Source organism: Balaenoptera musculus, chromosome 3, assembly GCF_009873245.2.
Source record: "Balaenoptera musculus isolate JJ_BM4_2016_0621 chromosome 3, mBalMus1.pri.v3, whole genome shotgun sequence".
Classification (NCBI taxonomy): domain Eukaryota; kingdom Metazoa; phylum Chordata; class Mammalia; order Artiodactyla; family Balaenopteridae; genus Balaenoptera; species Balaenoptera musculus.
The window spans coordinates 114,129,569-114,150,475 of NC_045787.1; the positions used below are offsets into that span (position 1 = coordinate 114,129,569).

At 35.0% G+C, this 20,907-nt stretch overlaps 1 protein-coding gene across 3 annotated transcripts; it reads left to right on the top strand.

Moving 5' to 3' along the window:
- Positions 1–3,611: 3,611 nt before the first annotated feature.
- MYOT (myotilin) lies at positions 3,612–20,394 on the top strand. 3 transcript variants are annotated; one of them, XM_036849328.1, is made up of 10 exons: positions 3,612–3,717; positions 6,441–7,001; positions 10,980–11,154; positions 12,035–12,139; positions 14,476–14,525; positions 15,469–15,601; positions 16,965–17,172; positions 18,757–18,922; positions 19,406–19,539; positions 19,765–20,394. In XM_036849328.1, the coding sequence occupies exons 2-10, from the start codon at positions 6,646–6,648 to the stop codon at positions 19,935–19,937; spliced, it is 1,500 nt and encodes a 499-aa protein (XP_036705223.1). In that variant the 5' UTR covers positions 3,612–3,717; positions 6,441–6,645; the 3' UTR covers positions 19,938–20,394. The 3 variants fall into 3 exon arrangements, with proteins under 3 accessions (XP_036705223.1, XP_036705224.1, XP_036705225.1); XM_036849329.1 differs by having other exon boundaries at positions 14,479–14,525; XM_036849330.1 differs by lacking the exon at positions 19,406–19,539 and having other exon boundaries at positions 19,765–19,880.
- Positions 20,395–20,907: the final 513 nt, after the last annotated feature.

The window sequence follows — 20,907 nt, forward strand, 5'->3', positions numbered from 1 at the left end:
AAAATTGATACTTGGAGACTCCAAGTCATTGGAGGGACTTCCCTGGTGGTCTGTTGGCTAAAACTCTGCACTCCCAATGCAGGGGGCCCGGGTTCAATCCCTGGTCAGGGAACTAGATCCCACATGCCGCAACTAAGAGTTCGCATGCCTCAACTAAAGATTCCGCATGCCACAACTAAAAGATTCCCGCATGCCGCAAGTAAAAGATCCCGCGTGCCGCAACTAAGACCCGGCACTGCCAAATAAACAAACAAATAAATAAACTTTTTTTTTTAATTATTGGAGACTAACAGACCTGGAACAGTGTGTGAAGTACATAGTAGGAATTCAATAAATAGTAGCTATTACTTCACTGCATTGGTTTTTTATCGAGATCAGTGTTATCTCCAATAACAGCCTATGACTGTGATTTCTCAGTTGGTCTCCTGGAACCCCTTTAGCTTATAGGATCACTAGTCACCTGGGCAGTAGCTACCCCTATAAATAAAGATTCCTCATGGGATCAAGGAAGAATGGGTGTGTAGAAAAATAAGTAAGACTGCAATTTATTGAACAAACATCTATTAAGCACACTGTATGTGTTTTGTCAGTTTCTGTGCCTTGGGAAAACAGCCAATACTCATATCCAAAATTTTTCTCCATGAGTACCTGTGTTTATCAGTGAGCCTTTAGGACTTAAAAAGGCCTTGAATTTATAATATAATATCTTTCATATGAGACTACCATCTTTTTCATTAATAAAATCATTTGTGGGGACAATTATTGGGCAAAAGTTCCATGAACGTTAACAAGTTTTTACTGAATGTCTACCATGAGCTACCTTGTCCTAGACAAGATAAATAAGCAATAAAGAATCCCTCCCTCAGAAAAAAAACTTAACCTAGTTGAGGAGATACATTATACCACGTAATAGTCCACTGTATGATTTCCTGTTTCATTTGAGTCTCTCAGCAACCCTGATTTAGGTTAGTAAAACTGATACTATCTTTGTTTTTTCAGTTAATTATTAAAGCTCAGAGAGTTGAAGCAACTTGTCTAAGGTTACACAGCAAGTATGTAGTAGAGTGGGCACTCACACTCAGGTCTCCAAAATAGATAATAAAAAGGTTAATGTGTCTAGAAAGCTGTAGAAGATCAACCAAATTAATGTTATCATTTTTACTGTTTGACTCCAAACCCAGTGTCCATTATTATTTCTTGCTTGAGAAGAATAAGATTGAGTCAACTGCTACAACGGGACTCCCTTTTGCTATAGGTCTATGCAGAACGTCAGTAATCATAGTGATTAATGCATAACCTGAAAATGAATAAAACATTCTTCATTTTTTAGTCCTTTCATCTTCAATATGACATTTTCCTTCTCAGCTGAGACAGCAGAAATTAGCCTCATCACACACATCTGGCCTCTGATTTTAGAAGCGGCTCACAGCACCATTTTTACAATCGCATATATACTTCACATTTTAAAAAACAACATGGGATGAATGAGTGACAGTTAAACAGCTACCCTTCCACTGATGATGAGACAAGAAGGAATTCCCTGGACATGCAGCAAGAAACATTTCAGTAGGAAAACATGTGAGATAGTAGGGAGTTACCTACATCTTGTGAGGCATTAGAATGATTTACCAGAGGCCCTTACTGATAATTTAGAGATAGAAATGGAAAAGGCTGTCTCTGGGGGGCAGGCTGGAATATGGTCCACTCACCTGACATCTTAATATTTCGTTCAGTTTTAGGTTGATTTTTCTCAAATAAGCAACTAAACCATTCAAATAGCCATATTTGTGAGAAAACATAAAACACCACTCAAAAAAGCAAACCAAATATTAAAAAGTAGAAAAACAGATTCATGGTAAATTACTGAATACAGACCCTTAACTTTTGAGAATGGTGTTACAAGGGATCTTACTTCCCTTTCCTAAACTATCCCTTGATCCCCTAATTGTAGCAAGAACCTTAGCCTAGATGTACCATGGAGCTACCGCACTGTAACAAAAGTTGTACCTTACAAAGGCCTAGGGAAAAGAAGAGGCAAAGCTTAAAGGATAAAGAGTAAATAAAACTAAAATTCTTCCTCAACCATGGAACATTTAGAATCTGCCCTAGGCAAAATTGGGGATTTCAGTTTGTCCTGAGCATCTGCCCTACTTGCCTGGTAGGGTATATCTCAAATCAAACCCTGTTCTTGGGAAGAACTAAATATCCGTCACATACACCACATTTAAAGTGCTCAGAATAGGGCCATACTCAAAGTAAATGCTATATGTATCAGTTATTCTTGTTATTTTTATTGTCACTTGCACTTACATTTTAAGTCTCTCTAATTTAGATTGAAAGGCTTTGTCCCTATTAATGGAATCTGAAATATCAGTGAGCAGATGTGGAGAAATATTTTGGGTGATTCCTGAAATAAGACTTTGTAAGCGAACGCCTACTCAACAAGTCTAGTATGCTTTTTCCACTAAGTAATGGCTGTGTGCCCAGGTGGCAGTTATCAAACTTTCTCTGAACACCAAAGGAAGGTACACCTACATGGTCAGCTGTGAAGAATTTTAAACAGCTCACATGTGCTCAAACATCTATTTGTTGGATCCTAACATACATGGTAATGACATCAAGACTGGAGTACCCATGAGGGAGGGGAATAAATAGATATGCTTTAAGCAATAATACCCTACCAAAGTTAAAGCCACTAAATAGGGATAATTCCACATGATTAGCCTGATCCTCATGCCACCTACCCCTCTTCACCACCTCTTGTTGATTTGAAGGTTTCTTCCTCTGTAATTATTTACTTCCCTGCACAAAAATGGAAACTTATATGCTAAGATGGTCTCCTTGATGAAAAGAGAAAGGAAGCTGTGTAACTGTAAGGAGTAAGGGAAATAAAGAGAGCTAACAATACAGAGCCCTAACTGTAAACACCGCTTGTTTGGTAGTTTCTTAAGTGTTTCAAACTCTTTTAGAATGAAAGTATAAAGTCAAGGAGGCATATGCTATAAAGATTCAGAGAACTTGCTAAAGAAACCAAATCGCGTTTTTCCACTTCCCCACCTTCCCAGTGACATAACACCATCATCCTGCTCTCCTGCCTTAGCCCAGACACACTCCCTCTCTTGAAACAAACTGCTTGAACCCCACTCCATTCCCCCTCCCATTTGGCAATAGAAAAAAAAAGGCCTTCAGATGAACAACTATCCAATACAAATCAATTTGGAGCCCATCCATCACTGGTCTTATTTCTGGAGAAGTCTTAGCAGTTAGAATGTCAGTCTTAGAATACTATTTCCCTTTTAGTGCTTTCTTCAACAGGGAAGATCAAAGCCCCCACCACAAAAAAAGAAAATAAGTTTTCTTTATACTTTTTCCCATTTCCCAATTCTTTGCTCTTCCCCCTATATGAGCTTGCTAAAGCTATAGTCAAAGTTCACATCTAAAATAAAGAGGCTTGCAAGAGAAGCTCATGTAATCCCACTCCTTAAATATCACTAAGACATCTGAGATATTGTTTAGATTGTGGACTCTTACTTTGACATGCCAGCATAGGTAGATGGACAGGCAAGCACATCAGATGTCACTGTTTGGCAGCTGATAAAAGTCAGTGGTGCTATAATACTAAGCACAGAGCCACTAGATTAGTCTGTGAGGGAAGGGGATGCCTCTTCCTTCCCTTTAGTAGTAGGTTAAACCGAGCAGGCACTCTCTGGAACTCGGGTAAGTCCCTTCTTTATTCCTGCTTCAGTTTTGGGTTTTGTTTTTGTTTTTTGTCCAAATCAGAACAGTATGTAAAAGGTGATCTTCAGATAAAAAGTTCAAAAGCCACAAGATCATAATGGCATTATACAAAGATTTGAAAAGAATGTGACCTGTTCATTCCACTGAAATTGGAAGGCATTACAGAAAGGGTAGAAGGAAAGATAGTTGTGTGTCATTATTTTTAAATTATCATTTTTCTTTGAAAAGTGACACTTGATCTAACTGTAATTGTGGTAATGTCTTACAGCTTCAAAATATCCTCAGTTTTTTGTGCAAGTCTGTGCTATATTAGAGATGAGGGGGAAAGTCAAGATTTTTCTAAATAGGAGACTTAATAGTACTTTATTCATAAAATCTTTGAAATTTATTTAACATTATTTGGAATAAAATGATACTGTCATATAATAGAGGCATTATAGAATTGAACTGTTGAACAGTAACTACAAACGTGAAGAAAAACCTTTCAGAGTTACCTGTGTGAACATCTGTGTAAAATTTTGTTGAGACATGAATAAAATGAAATATTTGAAAGAACATATTTTTAATTGAATTTTTTTTAAAGAACAGTAATTGTTAACTATGTAGGCTGATACCAAAATGTACAAGATAGTTGACCTTCTAAAAATATATGTAAAGAAAAATAGGGAATTTTCTGGAAAATATCTACTGGCTATTTGTTAAACAGTTTATTCCTTCCTTGGTATTTGAAATTAATCTGAATGATTTGCCTGCCCAAAAAGGAATTTAAAACCAAACACTGGATTCAATTCTGCAATGGAAAAAATAAACCCATAACTATAAAACTGCTTGCCTTGAAATAGAGTCTTTTTTCTTTTTTTTTAGAGTATCTAATTAAAGCCTCCTTCTGGATGTTTTTCTCCAATAATTTAAAGGCCTAATATAGTTAATTACTAAAATACACTCTAGTTGAATGTGCTTGTATTCATAAACTCAAAATTAAGAAACGTATGGCTTTTTAAGTGCCTTTTTCAATAGAATCTTTCTCTTGGCTGTTTAGTTGCATTTTTGTTCTTTCCTAAAACTGCTAATTTTAATATAACTCTAAACTACATGCACAACCTGAGGATCAAGTTATTTGGTTTAGAAATTTTTCATTAAAAATGATACTTTCTTCAAGATAGGAAACTGAATAATTATAAGACTATGCTTCAATGATGACAAACAATTCGGTTAATTTTATTAGTTAAAAGTTTGATTTATCATTACCTCTGAGTTGGTTTATATTATATGAAACAAACTAAATGTATTTTGAACTAAATTACTTGATATTTTAAATAAAGACAGAATCAGTATTACAGCAATTTATGGCGCTAGTTTTTGTGTGTAAAGTCTATATACAGTCCTGCCCAGATTTACCTTACTAATGGAAGAAATCAGAAGCAAATATAATTCTCTCACTTCGCTATACAGTAGAAACTAACACAACATTGTAAAACAACTATGCCCCAATTAAAAAAAAAAAAGAAGCAAATATAATTCTTTAAGGTTGATTATAGTGGCAAATGATTTATCAAAGGAAAAATGGGGAACTACTCTCGGAAGTCAGGAGTGCCAATGCAGGGCTAAGTAAGAAAAATGGCACCCTTCTTTTCTTGGGAAACTATAGGCTAGCTTCACAGTTGCCTTACTTCCCTTCTGTACATCCTGTTTGCCATTTCAAAAGGAAAAATAATATAGGAACTAAAGCAATTTCAAAATTAGTCTAAAATACATATTAAACATGTAAAAATAATTTAAAGTGAAACTAAATAACTAAGAAACCATAGAGACCAATAACTAGATAATACAATCTAAAAATAACAAAAAATTACAAAGGGCTCTGGAATACTGTCAGTAACATATATTATATACACACACAGAGACACACGAATACAGTCACTCCTTAATATCATCTAGTTTAGTACTATGGTCAATTGGGAATCAAAGGGAGAAAAAGAAGCAGTGAATTATAAGGTAAAACAAAATCCACTCAAGGTTGACAATAGTGAAGAACAGATGTTTGCTCTACTTTGTGAAACTGTAAAAGGGTGAAGGAGCAAATACAGACAGTAATGTTCTTTACAAAAGAAGCACATTGCTCCCCTTGATTCACCACATCATTCATCACAGATCACCAGGGCATGAATTAACTGGAGTATCAGAAGAGCTGTTCATCGGTTTTGATGAGCAAGGGGAAGAATTCAGACTGAATAGAAGCTGACATGTTATATATTTACCTGCTAATAATTTTAAATCATTAACTCTCTGTGGTTAATGAAACTGTAGCCTCTGGGCAGAAGCTAAACATGAAACCATAAAATTATCACACTGAGCAACATCACAGGTTTTCTTTTCATAAATAACCACTTGGCAAACTCAAACTCAAACTTTTCCTACATCTTGAAGCCCCTGGGCGTGCTTTAAGAATCACCCAGAGACAAACACTAATGAATTCTTTTTACTTATTCTCAAGGGGAAAGTCACTTGTGCAAAGACAACAGATAAAGGAATGGGAAGTCTAGAAGCCAGGAAAGTTCCACCTTGAGGTGACTTTGAAAGCACATAAGCTTTAAAAAAACAAGCAGAAAAAAAAAAGCACAGAAACTCTTATTAAAGATCTTAAATAAACAGTACTGTTTTTTATGCAAATACTGTAACTGAATCATCTTCTTCTTTTGAAGGAACAATATTCTTCAAGAGAAGGCCACTCTATCAAAGACACGAGCACAGTATTCCCAGGATCTCAACAACGAGGTGCAGACCAAGGTTGCTTCTGATTCACTGCAACCTTCTATAATTCCAGGCTTGCAGCCCCAGATTCGGGACCCCACCCTTCCAGGAGTAAATCATTATAAGTGGCCTTCAACTTCCATAAACCAGCTAAGCATGTTTAACTACGAACGTCCAAAACACTTCATCCAATCCCAAAACCCATGTGGCTCCAGACTGCAACCTCCTGGACCGGAAACCTCCAGCTACTCTAGCCAGACCAAACAGTCTTCTATTACCATCCAGCCCCGCCAGTGCAAAGAGCAAAGATTTTCTGCCTCCTCAACAGTGAGCTCTCACATCACTATGTCCTCCTCTGCTTTCCCTGCTTCTCCTCAGCAGCTTGCTGGCTCCAACCCAGGCCAAAGGGTAACAGCCACTTATAACCAGTCCCCAGCCAGCTTCCTCAGCTCCATATTACCATCACAGCCTGATTACAATAGCAGTAACATCCCTTCCACTGTGGACTCCAAGTAAGTGAATTTTTAAAATATATATACATAGAGAGAGAGACAGACAGATAGAACTGTGTATACCGTGAGCTTGTATCTGGGGGAGAAGGGGAGATAGGTTATGTACGTCATCTTCACTATCTAAAAAGTCAATGTGACATCAGAGTCTCATTCCATATTTCTCTTAGAACACCCTGAACCAGGGTACTGGCAATAAGTCATCTGACCCGTTCTCCAGTGTCCAGGTTGAGCTGAACCCAAATCACCTATTACATAACACAATTACTTACCTACTATTTTCCATCTTCAAAAAAAATATTTCTAACATACTCAGGAACAGTGAACTATTCCCCCAGCTCTAAGTTAAGTTCCTCATGCTGTAAATTTAATTGCTCTGGTTCTGAGCTTAGCTGAGGTGAACACCTGTCTGCTCTTCTTCAGATAGGATTTCCTCTCACATAAGCAGAAGCTATTAAGTTTCTTCTCAGTCTTAGTCTTTTCTTCCTATCCATTTTCCCCTCTGATCCTGAACAACCACTTGGCTAAAAAGAAAATATGGGATTCAGACACTGAAGTATATGAATTTTCCCTATGATCAGAAGAAAGGACTGAATAGGTAAAGGCTCATGACCTTAAGGTTTCCTCTGGTAATTAAAACCACACTTTGTTCAAATTGGTTAGACCAACCTAAATACAGGGAAGAATACCTGAAGCCTTATGCAAGCATGTACTATTTCCACAGCCCTAAAACTGTCCTAGGAGAACCTGATATGAAGAAGGACAAAGTGGTTGTGCTTTTTTTAAAACATCAACTGAATACTTTGTGCTTATGCAAACTTTGGGCTATCAGTTTTCCTATTCCTTGGCTGGCTAGAATATCAGAGAATTAATCAGCGGCATCTGAAAAACTGTGTGATGGAATATATTTTGTTGGTTACAGGCTTATCAACAGATTTGCTGAAATTCTTGCTAATTTCTCTCAGTTTTCTCTAGAGGCTAATTTTTCTAGAGATTCCTATTGTTGGTGACAACTCTGGAAATCTAGGTGAACTCACCAGAGCAATTCAACTTGCAAAGAAACCTTTTCAATATTTTTAAAAATAAAAACCAGGAAAGCCAAAAACATTTGTTAGAATCCTATAGATACTAAGTTGAACCATTTGAAATGGCTGTTAAAAATTTTTGACCAACAAAAAAGGCATTCTCATAGGTTTGGCCTAATGATTTTAAAAGATGCCTTCAAGAATTAAGAGCCCGCTCTTTCTCTTCTATCTCAAATTCCCATTATACCCATTATCACATATTGTAGATTTTTCTTACTTACATTTTACCCATATAATCTTTTTCCATCTAGCTTTCAATTATTTCCAAATTTCCTGTAAAAGCATGTTTAAATCTAAAATAACTCTTTCTCACTAAAATATTTTTCTCAGTAAAGGCTTTAATCCTATTCCAAATTCCTGCCCAGAAAAGAAAGCCACCGAATAAATACTAGTGAGCCTCAACCATGTACCTAGCTCTCCGCACAGAACTAAGAGAGGAAGGAAGGAAAAAATAGAGAGGATAAGAAATAAAGCACAGAAGGACCCCAAACCAGAGATCAAAGATCCAGCTTTAGCTGCTCCATTTTCAGCAACCATAGATAACTCTTTTAATCTTCCCACAGCTACATGATACGAGTTCAGTGTCTAGCTGCACAGGTGGAAAGCTCTGGCCCTTTGAACATTTGTGCACAACTCCCTCATTTTTATGATGGGCTGAAGTTTGCCCTGTCTTCTATAATAATCCCTTGGATTCTGACCTAGAGAAGTTTGAAAGCTTTATTTAGCTTTTCATCAGTAGGAAACCCTTAAGCAAATGTTTTATTCAGTTGATCAAACCACAGACTAGAAATTTAGGGGAACTCTTTAATTTTCACTATTCCTTTCAAAAAGCTTGCTGTGTGACATTCCTCAAGTTTTCCTTACCTGCTCAGTGATTCAGTTTTCTGTAATAAAAGTAAGGATTTATGTGATTAATGATAGGGGAAAAAAAAAACCTATAAAACACTGTGCAAGTATAATATTAGTTTCTAATTATGAACAGATATCAAGTCCTAACACTTAAACCATCTAAACTGGTAATAATGCAGGTATTCAGTGAATAAAAAGGTGACTGAGGTTACATATATATCAGTGATTCTCAGGCTTGGTTTTGATAGTCCTTCAGGATTTCTCAGATATATTACATCATATTATGACAGTCTGACAAAAGAATTATTTAATGCTAATTCACTTTACCAAACACATATGACTGGGTTTTTTTAGCTAAAAAAACAAACAAACAAACAAATGGGCTATTCTAATTTCATACAGTTGGAGAAATAGTAGATCTATAAAAACAAAGAAATTTTACCACTTTGACCTGGGAATTCAATCTGAAAACAAAACAAAAACATCTCACTATTTATTTAAACACTTGGTTTGGCTATTTGCTTCACTGAACAAATCAGATACAGACAATCCTGAATATCTGAAATACAAGGAGGGAAAATGTATATAATCAACTTTCAATACAAAGCATATTGAATACAATGGAAAATATTCATTCACTGAACTGATAGTGAGTATTACCTCACTATTTTGCAGGCTTTGTGTTAGTGGATACAAATAATACAACGGTGAGTAATAAAACATCTTTTTTTTCTTCAGTGTATTTACAATCTAGAGATTACTAACCAAGTCCCCAAAGCCTGCAAAAATTAAAACTCTGGCTCCACTCAGAGGAAATACATTTCCACTTAGCTTACAAGTTCTTTTAATGATCCTTGAGAATTTTTGAACAGGAACATGTCAGAGAACAGACCAAGGCTGCCTCATCTGGATATGTGGATTTATTATGATAATGGTAAAATATTCATTGAGGGCAGTGGCCAGTTTTCCCACATTAAATAGATATAAGCTAACACCTTCAGAGCCCTAAATAAACTAGGTAAAATCTGAATAAACCCTGTGAAAAGTGTGAGCTACCTAACAGATCTAAAAATATAGGACTCCCTAAATACCACCCCTGTCCTCTATCAGAATCAGCAGGGGAACACCAGGAGGGGGCAAGGACATCTTAGAAGAAAATTTAGGGTTGGAATTTGAAATAAGGATTTAAATCAAACTCTTCAACTGCCAATCAAATTTGCTTTCTTTTCCCCCAAACTCCTTTTTTTCTCAGTTTACATTTCTTTCTCCTTCCTCCTCTAATCATCACTTTCTCTAAAAATCACTTATGCAATGTTAAAGAAACTGTTATTACTGCACAAGTTGTTATATCGTGCCATACTTGGATTGTCTAGAATATGAAATTAATAGGAAGTAGAAATTAAAATGTAAACTGTAGACTCCATTCAAAGCAAGAGAATATTCACTAAATACCAGTGGTTATGCTGATAAATGTTTAACAATCAGCTCTGGAGGGAAGAGCCATGATTTGTGGTATTTACCAATTTCCCTGGTGTAGATACTCCCACCACCACCAATTTCAAACTTTTAACATGAGATCACAGTGAGCTGGGAAGAGACACTAAAAATCAGTTCTCTTAAGCCCATATGAGTCAGCTCCAGCACATCGTTGCTTACTATCCACCCATAAATCAAACTTAGGAAATTCAGTTGGAATATTGGAAGAGCTCTCAAGCTGCCAGTAACTATTCTTACTCTCACTTCTTTAGGGAAGATCTTCAAGGAAGGACATTCTCATGTCTAATCTAAATTGCTTCTCCTGTTACTTAATTTTCATTTGCCAAGATGAAAAGAAACAAAAACAAAAACAAAAAACAGCTAGTAACCATTCTTATAAAATCCTTCTTGACTGTTATTAGGGCAATTGGTGCTTTAATAACACCAGCAGTACTAAATGGTAAATTCAACCTACCTAAAGGTGACTGACAAAATGATGCCAATTCTATTTTACACACCACACCTTACTTTAAAGATCTTCTTTTTAAAAAATCTTTTTTTCTTTTTAAAGCTATCAACAACCCTCAGTTGGCCAACCTGTAAATGCTAAGCCATCCCAAAATGCAAATGCTAAGCCCACACCAAGGACTCCTGACCATGAAATACAAGGATCAAAAGAAGCTCTGATTCAAGATTTGGAGAGAAAGCTAAAATGCAAGGACAACCTTCTTCATAATGGAAACCAAGTGAGCAAGATGTCTATTTTGTATTAAAAAAAAAAAGCCAATAAAACTATAAAATCTAATCTCAATAAGAAAGTTGTTTCTGTCTCACAGATCTATGTCCATATAATCAGCAAGGGAGAGGAGTATCTAAAAACAGGGAATATTTGGATCCTATTCTGTATTTCTCTGCATGAAATCCCCTCTAGGAGTTCAGTAGTAAAAGAATGAAGCAAATGAAAAAAAAAAAAAAACCAATCTGAATGATTCAATTTTGTTTTAAGCATTACCATAAAAAATATGTCTGATGACCAAAAAACTAATGGGAAATGCTGTCAACCTGACTTCTTCATGTACTTTGGTATATAGTATTCATGGAAAAATAGCTATAATTCTTATTATGCACATTGTATTAGTCACTGATCTCTGAAACAGTACTACTATATGCCTTTAATACAAATACATTTAACATACGAGTTGCACTGCTCTTAACCAGAAGTTAGTAAATCAAATATAGTGCTCACTTAATAAAAGTTATTTCTGAATCTGAGGACATACGGTACTATATTCAAAGACAGAGCCAACAGGAACATGCAGAACAAGGAGGAAGACAAAGAATTTCCCTTTATTGGGGAGAGAGAGCCTTATTTAAGGGTGATTATGCTCGCCTTTACTAGGAGAAGAAAGAAAACAGAGATGAATATTCCAGATGAGGGAAGTGGCACTAGAACGAAAGGAAAATGCTTTGAATGAAAGAAAATGTTTTTTTAAAAACACAGTATCTATCATTCAAAGGCATAACTATACTTCTTTGGTATAATTCTTGGTGGTTTTAAGGTAAAGCTTTACAAATAACTTTTATTAAATCTCATTACTATCTCCTTTATGATTTATTTCTTTAAAGCGGCTAACATATGAGGAGAAGATGGCTCGCAGATTGCTAGGACCACAGAATGCAGCTGCTGTGTTTCAAGCTCAAAATGACAGTGAGGCACAAGATCCAGCACAGGTAAATTAAAATAATCTTTATCTAACTGGAGCACTTTTCTTCTGTGTGATTTTTAAATGTCTGCTTTTCTAAATGCTTATAAATAGCATTTGAAGCAAAAGTCAATTACTTCCATACTCCATTACGTATAAAAAGTAGAGGCCATGATGGGTTGAATATATACACAAAAATATTTAATTTTACCCCATTTTCTGGTGGTTCTAATATCTGCATATGAAATGTTATAAAGTCAAAGCACCAGAAGACTAATGGTGTCACTTTTCATCTGGACATTTAGGGGTCAGTTAAACCTAGGACTCTCCCTACAATATCTACATGGACAGAAAATTTATGAGTTGTAAATCTTTCACAGGACAAAAGTTAAAACTCTAAACCAAAGTAATTATAACCTTTTCTCATAAGCTGTTTATCATTTCAATGTTTTAAAATAAACTCATGTACTAATGAAACATCCAATTCCTTTTGTCATGTTCCTGTATCTTAAAATGATTCTTATTAAAAACAAATCAAAATAAACAACAAAAACCTTATGAGTAATGGCTCCAGGATTAACAACAGCATCCTTTCCAAGAGATTAACTTTATGCAGAACATAAAGTGAATATCCCACAGGCTTGTTCCTGATCAACTTCATTTTAACAAGTTAACCTCAAAGAGAAGTGTACAGCTGGAGAGGCAAAATGAACTGCTATTGTGCTTTCTATCTTCCTTCTGTAGTTACCTCTCATTCCTCCCTAAAAAGTCCACAAGAAACTGGAAGCCAAACCGAGCATTCAAGAATTCCAACCTTCTACAGTATAGGAAGATGAAAATAAGACTTTTGTTTCTGTTAAATGTGACTAGATCTACTGAAAAGGATAGAGCAGGGTCTCGCACAGCAAGTAACTAGAACCTGAGAACAGAATTTAAATCTGTTTTGGCTACTGAAGAGTTCACACACTCATTTATTCAACTAATTTATATGAAGTACCTGCTGTGTGTTGGACTCTGGAGTTGGTACAGGAGATTACAGCAAGAATAAGACACAAATATATCTCTATTAGAAGAAATAACCCAAAGTAACATTAGATTGATGATGGTTTATGTTATAATTTCACAGTGTATGACTTCAAGGTCAAGGGTGTATTGTTTTTCTCATTCATTCTTTAAAAACTTTAAAATGAAGGTGAAGGTACCAAGAAAAGAGATAGCAGCAAAACATATTATGAAATCAGAAAAGAAAAATCTTACATTTTTTGGTACACTTCAAACAGTCTACTTAAATAATACAAAATGTCATCAAATTACATATAACTGAAATATCACACCTATGAATATGAATACATACATGTTCAAACCACTACAGGAAAAAGTCAAAAACTTAATTTAGATATTATGAGTTTAAGTGGATTATTCTTATTTTTTACCAAAAAATTCATTGATCTTTTGACATTTGGCTTAGAGAAACTCAAAGCCTAGCCAAAAATTATCACAGAGTTGTAAGAATTTTGTTTTAGAATGACAAAATACATTAAAGTTCATCCCAAAATAAATTATTTGTACTGATCTGCTATGTTGTTTTTCATATATTTGGGTAAGGACTATATTTTCTACTTCTTTGTATCTCTCACTATACCAAGCACAATGAAATATATGGAATATGCACTAAATATTTAATCAGTTAATTCTATTATAAATTCATCAATTCCTGATTTTATCCTCAAATATGAATAATTTTCTGGTGCTCAGACATAAATTCTAAAAGATGGTTGCTTAAATTAAATACACCCTTATTAGGCAGGAAGTAAGTAATGTTGTTTTTCAAAGGCTTTTCATAACTCTACACATAGCTTCCACAGTGTCCATCAGGATTTTGTGCCATGAGCTAAAAAGAAAAGTATTTTCCAGTCTAATATGTGTTTACTGCTGTTGGTGCCACTTATGAGCAGTAGGCATAATACCCTGTATCTACTGCCAACACAAATGACTTCATGACTATTCCTGTTTTACCAAAGGACAATCTGTACTATGTGCTCCCATTTCAAATACACCAGGGGGACTCATCATCCTTTGTCATAAAATCGTCATCTAAAAAACGAACCACCATCAATTCAAAGTCTAGTTAATTTTCATAAATCACATCTATTGAATAGTCTCAATTCTGGGGATTTCTTGCTAGAGTATTAGAAGGTTAGTGCACTATATTTTAAATGCTTAACAGCTAAATATATAGAACTATCCATGACAGTACAAATACAGCCACAACAGAAATGTTCCTTTCAACTACGACTACTAAATTCTGCTTCATTTCAAGCTAACAACAGCATGTTAACATTATCACTTTGTTTTAATTTCAAGCAGCACAATTCAGAACATGCACGACTGCAAGTTCCTACATCACAAGTAAGGTAAAAAAAATTTTTTTTAATTTTAAAGAAACATACATTTTGCTACCTAAAATGTTTTCAGCTTAAAAAAAATGTAGTATTTACAAAGCCCTCAAGCTTCTTACATACTTTTTATACAAAGCAATGTGACCAGAGGGGATAGCAGGTTGGAAGGGATAAATTAGGAGTTTGGGATTAACAGATACACACTACTATGTATAAAATAGATAAACAACAAGGACCTACCATATAGCACAGGGAACTATTTTCAATGTCTTGTAATAACCTATAATGGAAAAGAATCTGAAGAATCGATATATATATATGTTATATATATATATATATATATATATATAACTGAATCACTTTATTGTACACCTGAAGCTAACACAACATTGTAAATTAACTATACTGCAATAAAAAAATATGGTTATAAAAAAAGAAAATAATGTTTATACTGCTTTAGAACCAATTGAAAAAAAACAATGTGCATTTTCTAATGTCAAAGATGACAATAAAAATTTTTATCTGTTAATTATCACAACTATCTCAGAGGAAATTTTTTTTAATGTTTTGGTGAAATAAGCCAGGACCATGTTTCCATGCTAAACAACTTTTTCATAACAATGGAAACCTGATTCTAATTATACAATCTTTGCATGTGACTAGAATTGTCCATGGGGTACTCTGCATTTTAATAGATCAGTTTCTTCATCAATTCATGGCACTGAAAAAAGAAAGATGTATAATTTGTACCAGATGTTTCTAAATTGCTACCACTTCTAATAGTCATCAAGTATGCCACAGCTAAATACAGCTCTGCAGCCTCTCTCCACTGTTACTACACTATCAGATCAAACAGCATAGACTCTAGGGTTTCAAATTTGATGGCTAAACTATATTTGCATGAAAGGAAGAGCAATGACGAGTCTTCTGCATAGTGATTATTAAAATATTTTTGTAGAAGTAGATCATCTTCAAGGGGAGATGTGAATGATCAGGATGCAATCCAGGAGAAATTTTACCCGCCTCGTTTCATTCAAGTGCCAGAGAACATGTCAATTGAAGAAGGAAGATTCTGCAGAATGGACTTCAAAGTAAGAGAAAAGTTCAAAAATACTGGAGAAAAATTAACAATGGGATACTAAGTTTTGAAAAATGTCCTCCTCCTCTTCATAGCTTTCTACACAGCTTGACAAGAAGTATGTATAGTGGATAAGAACACAAACTCTGGAGCTAAATTTACCTGGGTTAGAATCCTGGTCCTGCCACTTTACAGCTGTGTAACCTGAGACAAGTCACTTAACAACTCTATGCTTTTGTTTCTTTGGGAATAACAAATGTATCTACCTCATAAAGCTGTTTGAGGATTAACTAAGTAAACAGGTATAAGGTACTCACAATAGTGCCTACCACCTAATACTCTATATAAATGAAGCTTTCATAGCAATAGGATTTCTAAAATAGAATGCCTCTTTAAGAAATTCAAGTCACCCTGCTCTCTCTTGGCCTAGAAGAATTCCTCAGGTTAAAATAACTTATTAGAAAGGCCTACATTTTTATTATACTCATTTTGGAGAACTTCTTCTTATAAATGTTTTTTCAGATTCCTTCTGAATGAAAGTCAGTGTATGGATTTAATTGTCAAGGCTTATACGAAAAAACTTAACAAAATGCCATTTATACACCAGCACTACAGCTCAAGAACACTCAGTTTTGGAAAGGTTATTTGGAAAGGTTATCAGCAAGTCTCATATATATGGGCCTCTGGGACTTCATTCACACTTGCCATTAGCCAGAAAAGCCATATGACTTCCATATTCCTTGTGGAGACCAATATAAAATAACTTAACGCCCTTAATATAGTAATTAAGAGATCTTAACGAGCCTGAGGTTGTTTATGAAACAGCTAGACGTGTTTTGAGATAGTATCAAAATACTGTATTAATTTCAAGGGTTATAGTTTTTACTATTTTGTTAAAAATTATTGAAAGAGGGCTTCCCTGGTGGCGCAGTGGTTGAGAGTCTGCCTGCCAATGCGGGGGACACGGGTTCGGGCCCTGGTCTGGGAGGATCCCACATGCCGCGGAGCGGCTGGGCCCGTGGGCCATAACTTCTGAGCCTGAGCGTCTGGAGTCTGTGCTCCGCAGTGGGAGAGGCCGCGATGGTGGGAGGCCCGCGCACCGCGATGAGGAGTGGCCCCCGCTCGCCGCAACTGGAGAAAGCCCTCACACAGAAACGGGGACCCAACACAGCCAAAAATAAAAATAATAAATAAATAATAAATAAAAAAAAAATTTTTTTTAAATTATTGAAAGAAAATATCTTTTAAGCTCTTGTTTTGCATTTTCAATCACAAACCCACTCAGATACTGAACTGTTAAAATTCATAAATGGACAAATGGGTCCCAGTGATCTATAATTTAAAATTCTATCATCTCCTTGTGTTTTCATTTCTAGGTTAGTGGACTACCAGCTCCTGATGTGTCATGGTATCTAAATGGACGACCAGTTCAATCAGATGATTTTCACAAAATGATAGTGTCTGAAAAGGGTTTTCATTCACTCATCTTTGAAGTGGTCAGAGCTTCAGATGCAGGGGCTTATACATGTGTTGCCAAGAATAGAGCAGGAGAAGCCACCTTTACTGTGCAGCTGGACGTCCTGGGTAAGCTTTCAAAGAGATCCTACAGAGCTCCTTAAAATTTTGTGAAATCAAAAAAGAAAGTGTTAAAAAAGAAAAACCCCAAGGACTTTATATTTAAGGTTAATGTCTATACTATAAACCCAGTAGAACACCAATTTTTATGTAAAAGCCACAGTGGGCAGGGGTTGGTGTTCTTGAGGGAAACTCAGTGAAACTAGAATGACAGATCTACCACTAAAGCTTTTCTGGAAGAGAAATAAAGGTAAAATATCAGACAGACCAAAGAAGGTAGTATATTCTAGATATATTTCTAGATGTACAGTATGTGTAGATATGATTAAAGGGTCTTAAATGAAAATTTTTAGTCTAATCATTTATCTGGTCTACAGTCTAAAATAATCAATCTGACTCACATTTTCACAGAATTGTTATAATCACACATAGTTTAAAATTGAAGAGTAAATGTCAACTTTTAGCCTTAGACTATGCACTCTTTACCAGGAAACTAGTCTCTAATTATGACAATAAAAACATGCTTACTTGCTTTAGAAAACAAGTATGGTAAAACTCATATCTCAAATTTGTCTTTAGTAGGGCAGTTCTCATAAAACTAATCTCCTGTTTTAAAATATTACAATTCAAGTGCTCTAAATGTATCACATTTGCAATGACTTAAGCCACAATATACTGCATAAGCGATATTTTGCTATAATTCACTGCTTATTATATAAAAACTTGATCAAGTTCAAGGATGGGCAATCCTGAGTTTGTATTCTACCCAGATGAATGAACAATCTTTAAGATTATTCTATGATATAATAAGGGCCCTCAGACTAAGGGAAAAACTAGTGATCTGGGAATTTATACACACACACACACAAAATCCAAGTGATTAAGCTTAGGGCAAATCCTTTCTGTGCCAATAGCTCCAAAAATACTACAATGTTAGAGCTGAAAAAGAGTTTGGCAGGCATCCGTCCAATCTCCTCGTTACTCCTTCAGAAAAGTTACGGTTATAGTATTATAGTATCAGTTCCTCTTTTCCCTCAGGTATTTGAAGAAAACTAAAGACATAATAATTATTGGCATTTGTATATTATTTTATAGTTTACAAAGTGCGTCTTCATTCATTATCGCAATTGATCCTCACAATAATTTTGTGCTTTGGTGGGCACAGCAGTAACTATTTCTTGGGTATCATTTTACAACAGATAAAATTTAGCCTCAGAGAAACTAAACAAAATTTTCCCCAATGTGGCATGGCTGGTGGGGCAAACAGAATTTGAACCCAAGTTGCTGGTACTCTTTCCAGCACTCATGCTGCCTCCCTATAGCTGAGATGATCTCAACTTGACTTAAATTCTTCCAATGAAACATGATTATAAATTCAACACATCATTACATTACTGTTTTAGAACTATAAATAGTATACAATATACAACAGTATTGCATATTATTTTAACTAAAGCTGAAACATAAAGCTTCCAATCCTGTCGTTAGTACTTTTTTAAACTTTTATATCAGCATACAAACTTCATAATACTTTGGTTTGACTTAATATTTTTTATAATATTTCAAATACGTGATTTTTTTATTAATATGTAGCAAAAGAACATAGAAGAGCACCAATGTTCATCTACAAACCACAGAGTAAAAAAGTTTTTGAGGGAGACTCAGTGAAGCTAGAATGCCAAATCTCGGCTATACCGCCACCAAAGCTTTTCTGGAAAAGAAATAATGAAATGGTACAATTCAACACTGATCGAATAAGGTAGGATAAGTATTTCTAGACTTTACTGTACTTGGGTGAATCCAGCTATACTTTGAAATGCATTATAAATGGCATGCATCTGTGACCTCAATTTGTCTAATTTTAAAAACATATAGATGAAATTAACACAATATTGTAAATCAACTATACTTCAACTTTTAAAATATATATATATAGAAATATAATAAGCCTCATTAAGCCAGATTCCACTAATCAGAAATTTAAGGGATAAAGTAGGCTAGGATTTACCTTTTTACTAACAATAGAAGAAGATGGCTCAAGGAAACAGATGATACAAACAAGACTTGGGGGGATGTTTAATTCAAAAAAACCCATAGCTATTTGGCAATGACTAGCTACAGACTCAGAATTTCCAAATGCTTTTTTTCTTCCTATTAGTCTGACTCTGTAGGTCACAGGCATCATAAATAAATTCTCACAGGAAGATTAATTCCTTTACTTTCAATTTTTGTTTCTTTCCAGTTTATATCATGATAACTCTGGAAGAGTTACTTTACTGATAAAAGATGTAAACAAGAAAGACGCTGGGTGGTATACTGTGTCTGCAGTTAATGAAGCTGGAGTGACCACATGTAACACGAGATTAGATGTTACAGGTATCTCACGCTGTTATACAGTGCTATGTCAAGTGCTATAAAGAACTTAACTGGAAAGATTTAATAAGAAACATAAATTCCAGCATAGCATAAATTCTGAAGGATTCTCCCCATACATAATCAGTTTTGATTTTTTTTTCTCCCCCTGTCCGATAATGACTACCTAGTGCAACCCATTTGTTTACAACAAGTTTTCTAAATTAACGTTTATTTGATCCATTTCAGCCCGTCCAAACCAAACTCCTCCAGCTCCTAAGCAGTTACGTGTCCGACCAACTTTCAGCAAATATTTAGCACTTAACGGGAAAGGTTTGGATGTGAAACAAGCTTTTAACCCTGAAGGAGAGTTTCAGCGTCTGGCAGCTCAATCTGGACTCTATGAAAGTGAAGAACTTTAATAACTCTACCAACATTAGAAAACACAACAACTACACTATTAGCAATATATTCAATTAAATTTTTGAAATAAATCCATAGCTGTATTAACAGATTATGGTTTTAATTAGGTAATACAACTAATATATATTTATAATGCGTTTATCCTTTGACTCTTGCACATTCTGTTTACCTCTCTGGTTTGTGAAGCCTACAGAAAATCTGGGTTTGTAATTGTAGATGAAGATCTTAAAAAATGTGGGATTTTAATATTTAAGTCATACACATTTTACAACTACAGGTTATAAATGAATATCAACGTTTTAAACACATTTAATGCGTAATAAGATTTACTGGTACTGCTTTCTAAATACTGTTTTACCCGTTTTCTCTGATAGGAATACTAACATGGTATAGATTATCTGAGTGTTCCTTAGTTTTATGTCAAAAGAGAATAAAATTTCAAATATTTAAAACAGACTGTCTCCTCTTCACAAAAGTCTAGATCTTTAAGATAAAACTGCTGGTTTGTATCTATTAAGCGACACACAGCAAAACCTATGAATAACAAGTTCCAAGAGACCAACAATATTATACTCTAGAACAGCTTGTCTTGGTGAAGCTCACTTACAGCTAATTCCTCCAGAGAGGGAACTAGACTTTTTATGGTTTGCACTTCGAAGGCAACCAGAATAACTTAAACCATGACAGAATCTCTCCTGAAATTGTGATTTTGTTTTAACCAAATAGGTTTCTAATTCTTCAAGATCTTTGAGTCTATCGAGCTCAATGGATTAAGAATAGACTGCAGAGTCATCTACCTAATTCTTATATTTAATGTAAATCTGAATACCTATATTTTGGGCTTTTTTCCTCCTACATTTCTAGTTCAGATAACCTACTACATTAGAAAACAATTTTGCCAGCTTCTGAGAGTCCAAGTACAGGAAAGGGCAAATCCTTGTAGTAAACTATGCTTAAGCTAGGCCAGTA

What these genes read in the sequence shown, in the direction of transcription:
- MYOT (XM_036849328.1), top strand. Translation starts at nt 6,646, where the DNA reads ATGTTTAACTACGAACGTCCAAAACACTTCATCCAATCCCAAAACCCA. An exon ending in CCTTCCACTGTGGACTCCAA is followed by an intron (nt 7,002 to 10,979) that starts GTAAGTGAATTT and finishes TTCTTTTTAAAG; the next exon opens with CTATCAACAACCCTCAGTTG. An exon ending in TCTGCAGAATGGACTTCAAA is followed by an intron (nt 15,602 to 16,964) that starts GTAAGAGAAAAG and finishes TTTCATTTCTAG; the next exon opens with GTTAGTGGACTACCAGCTCC.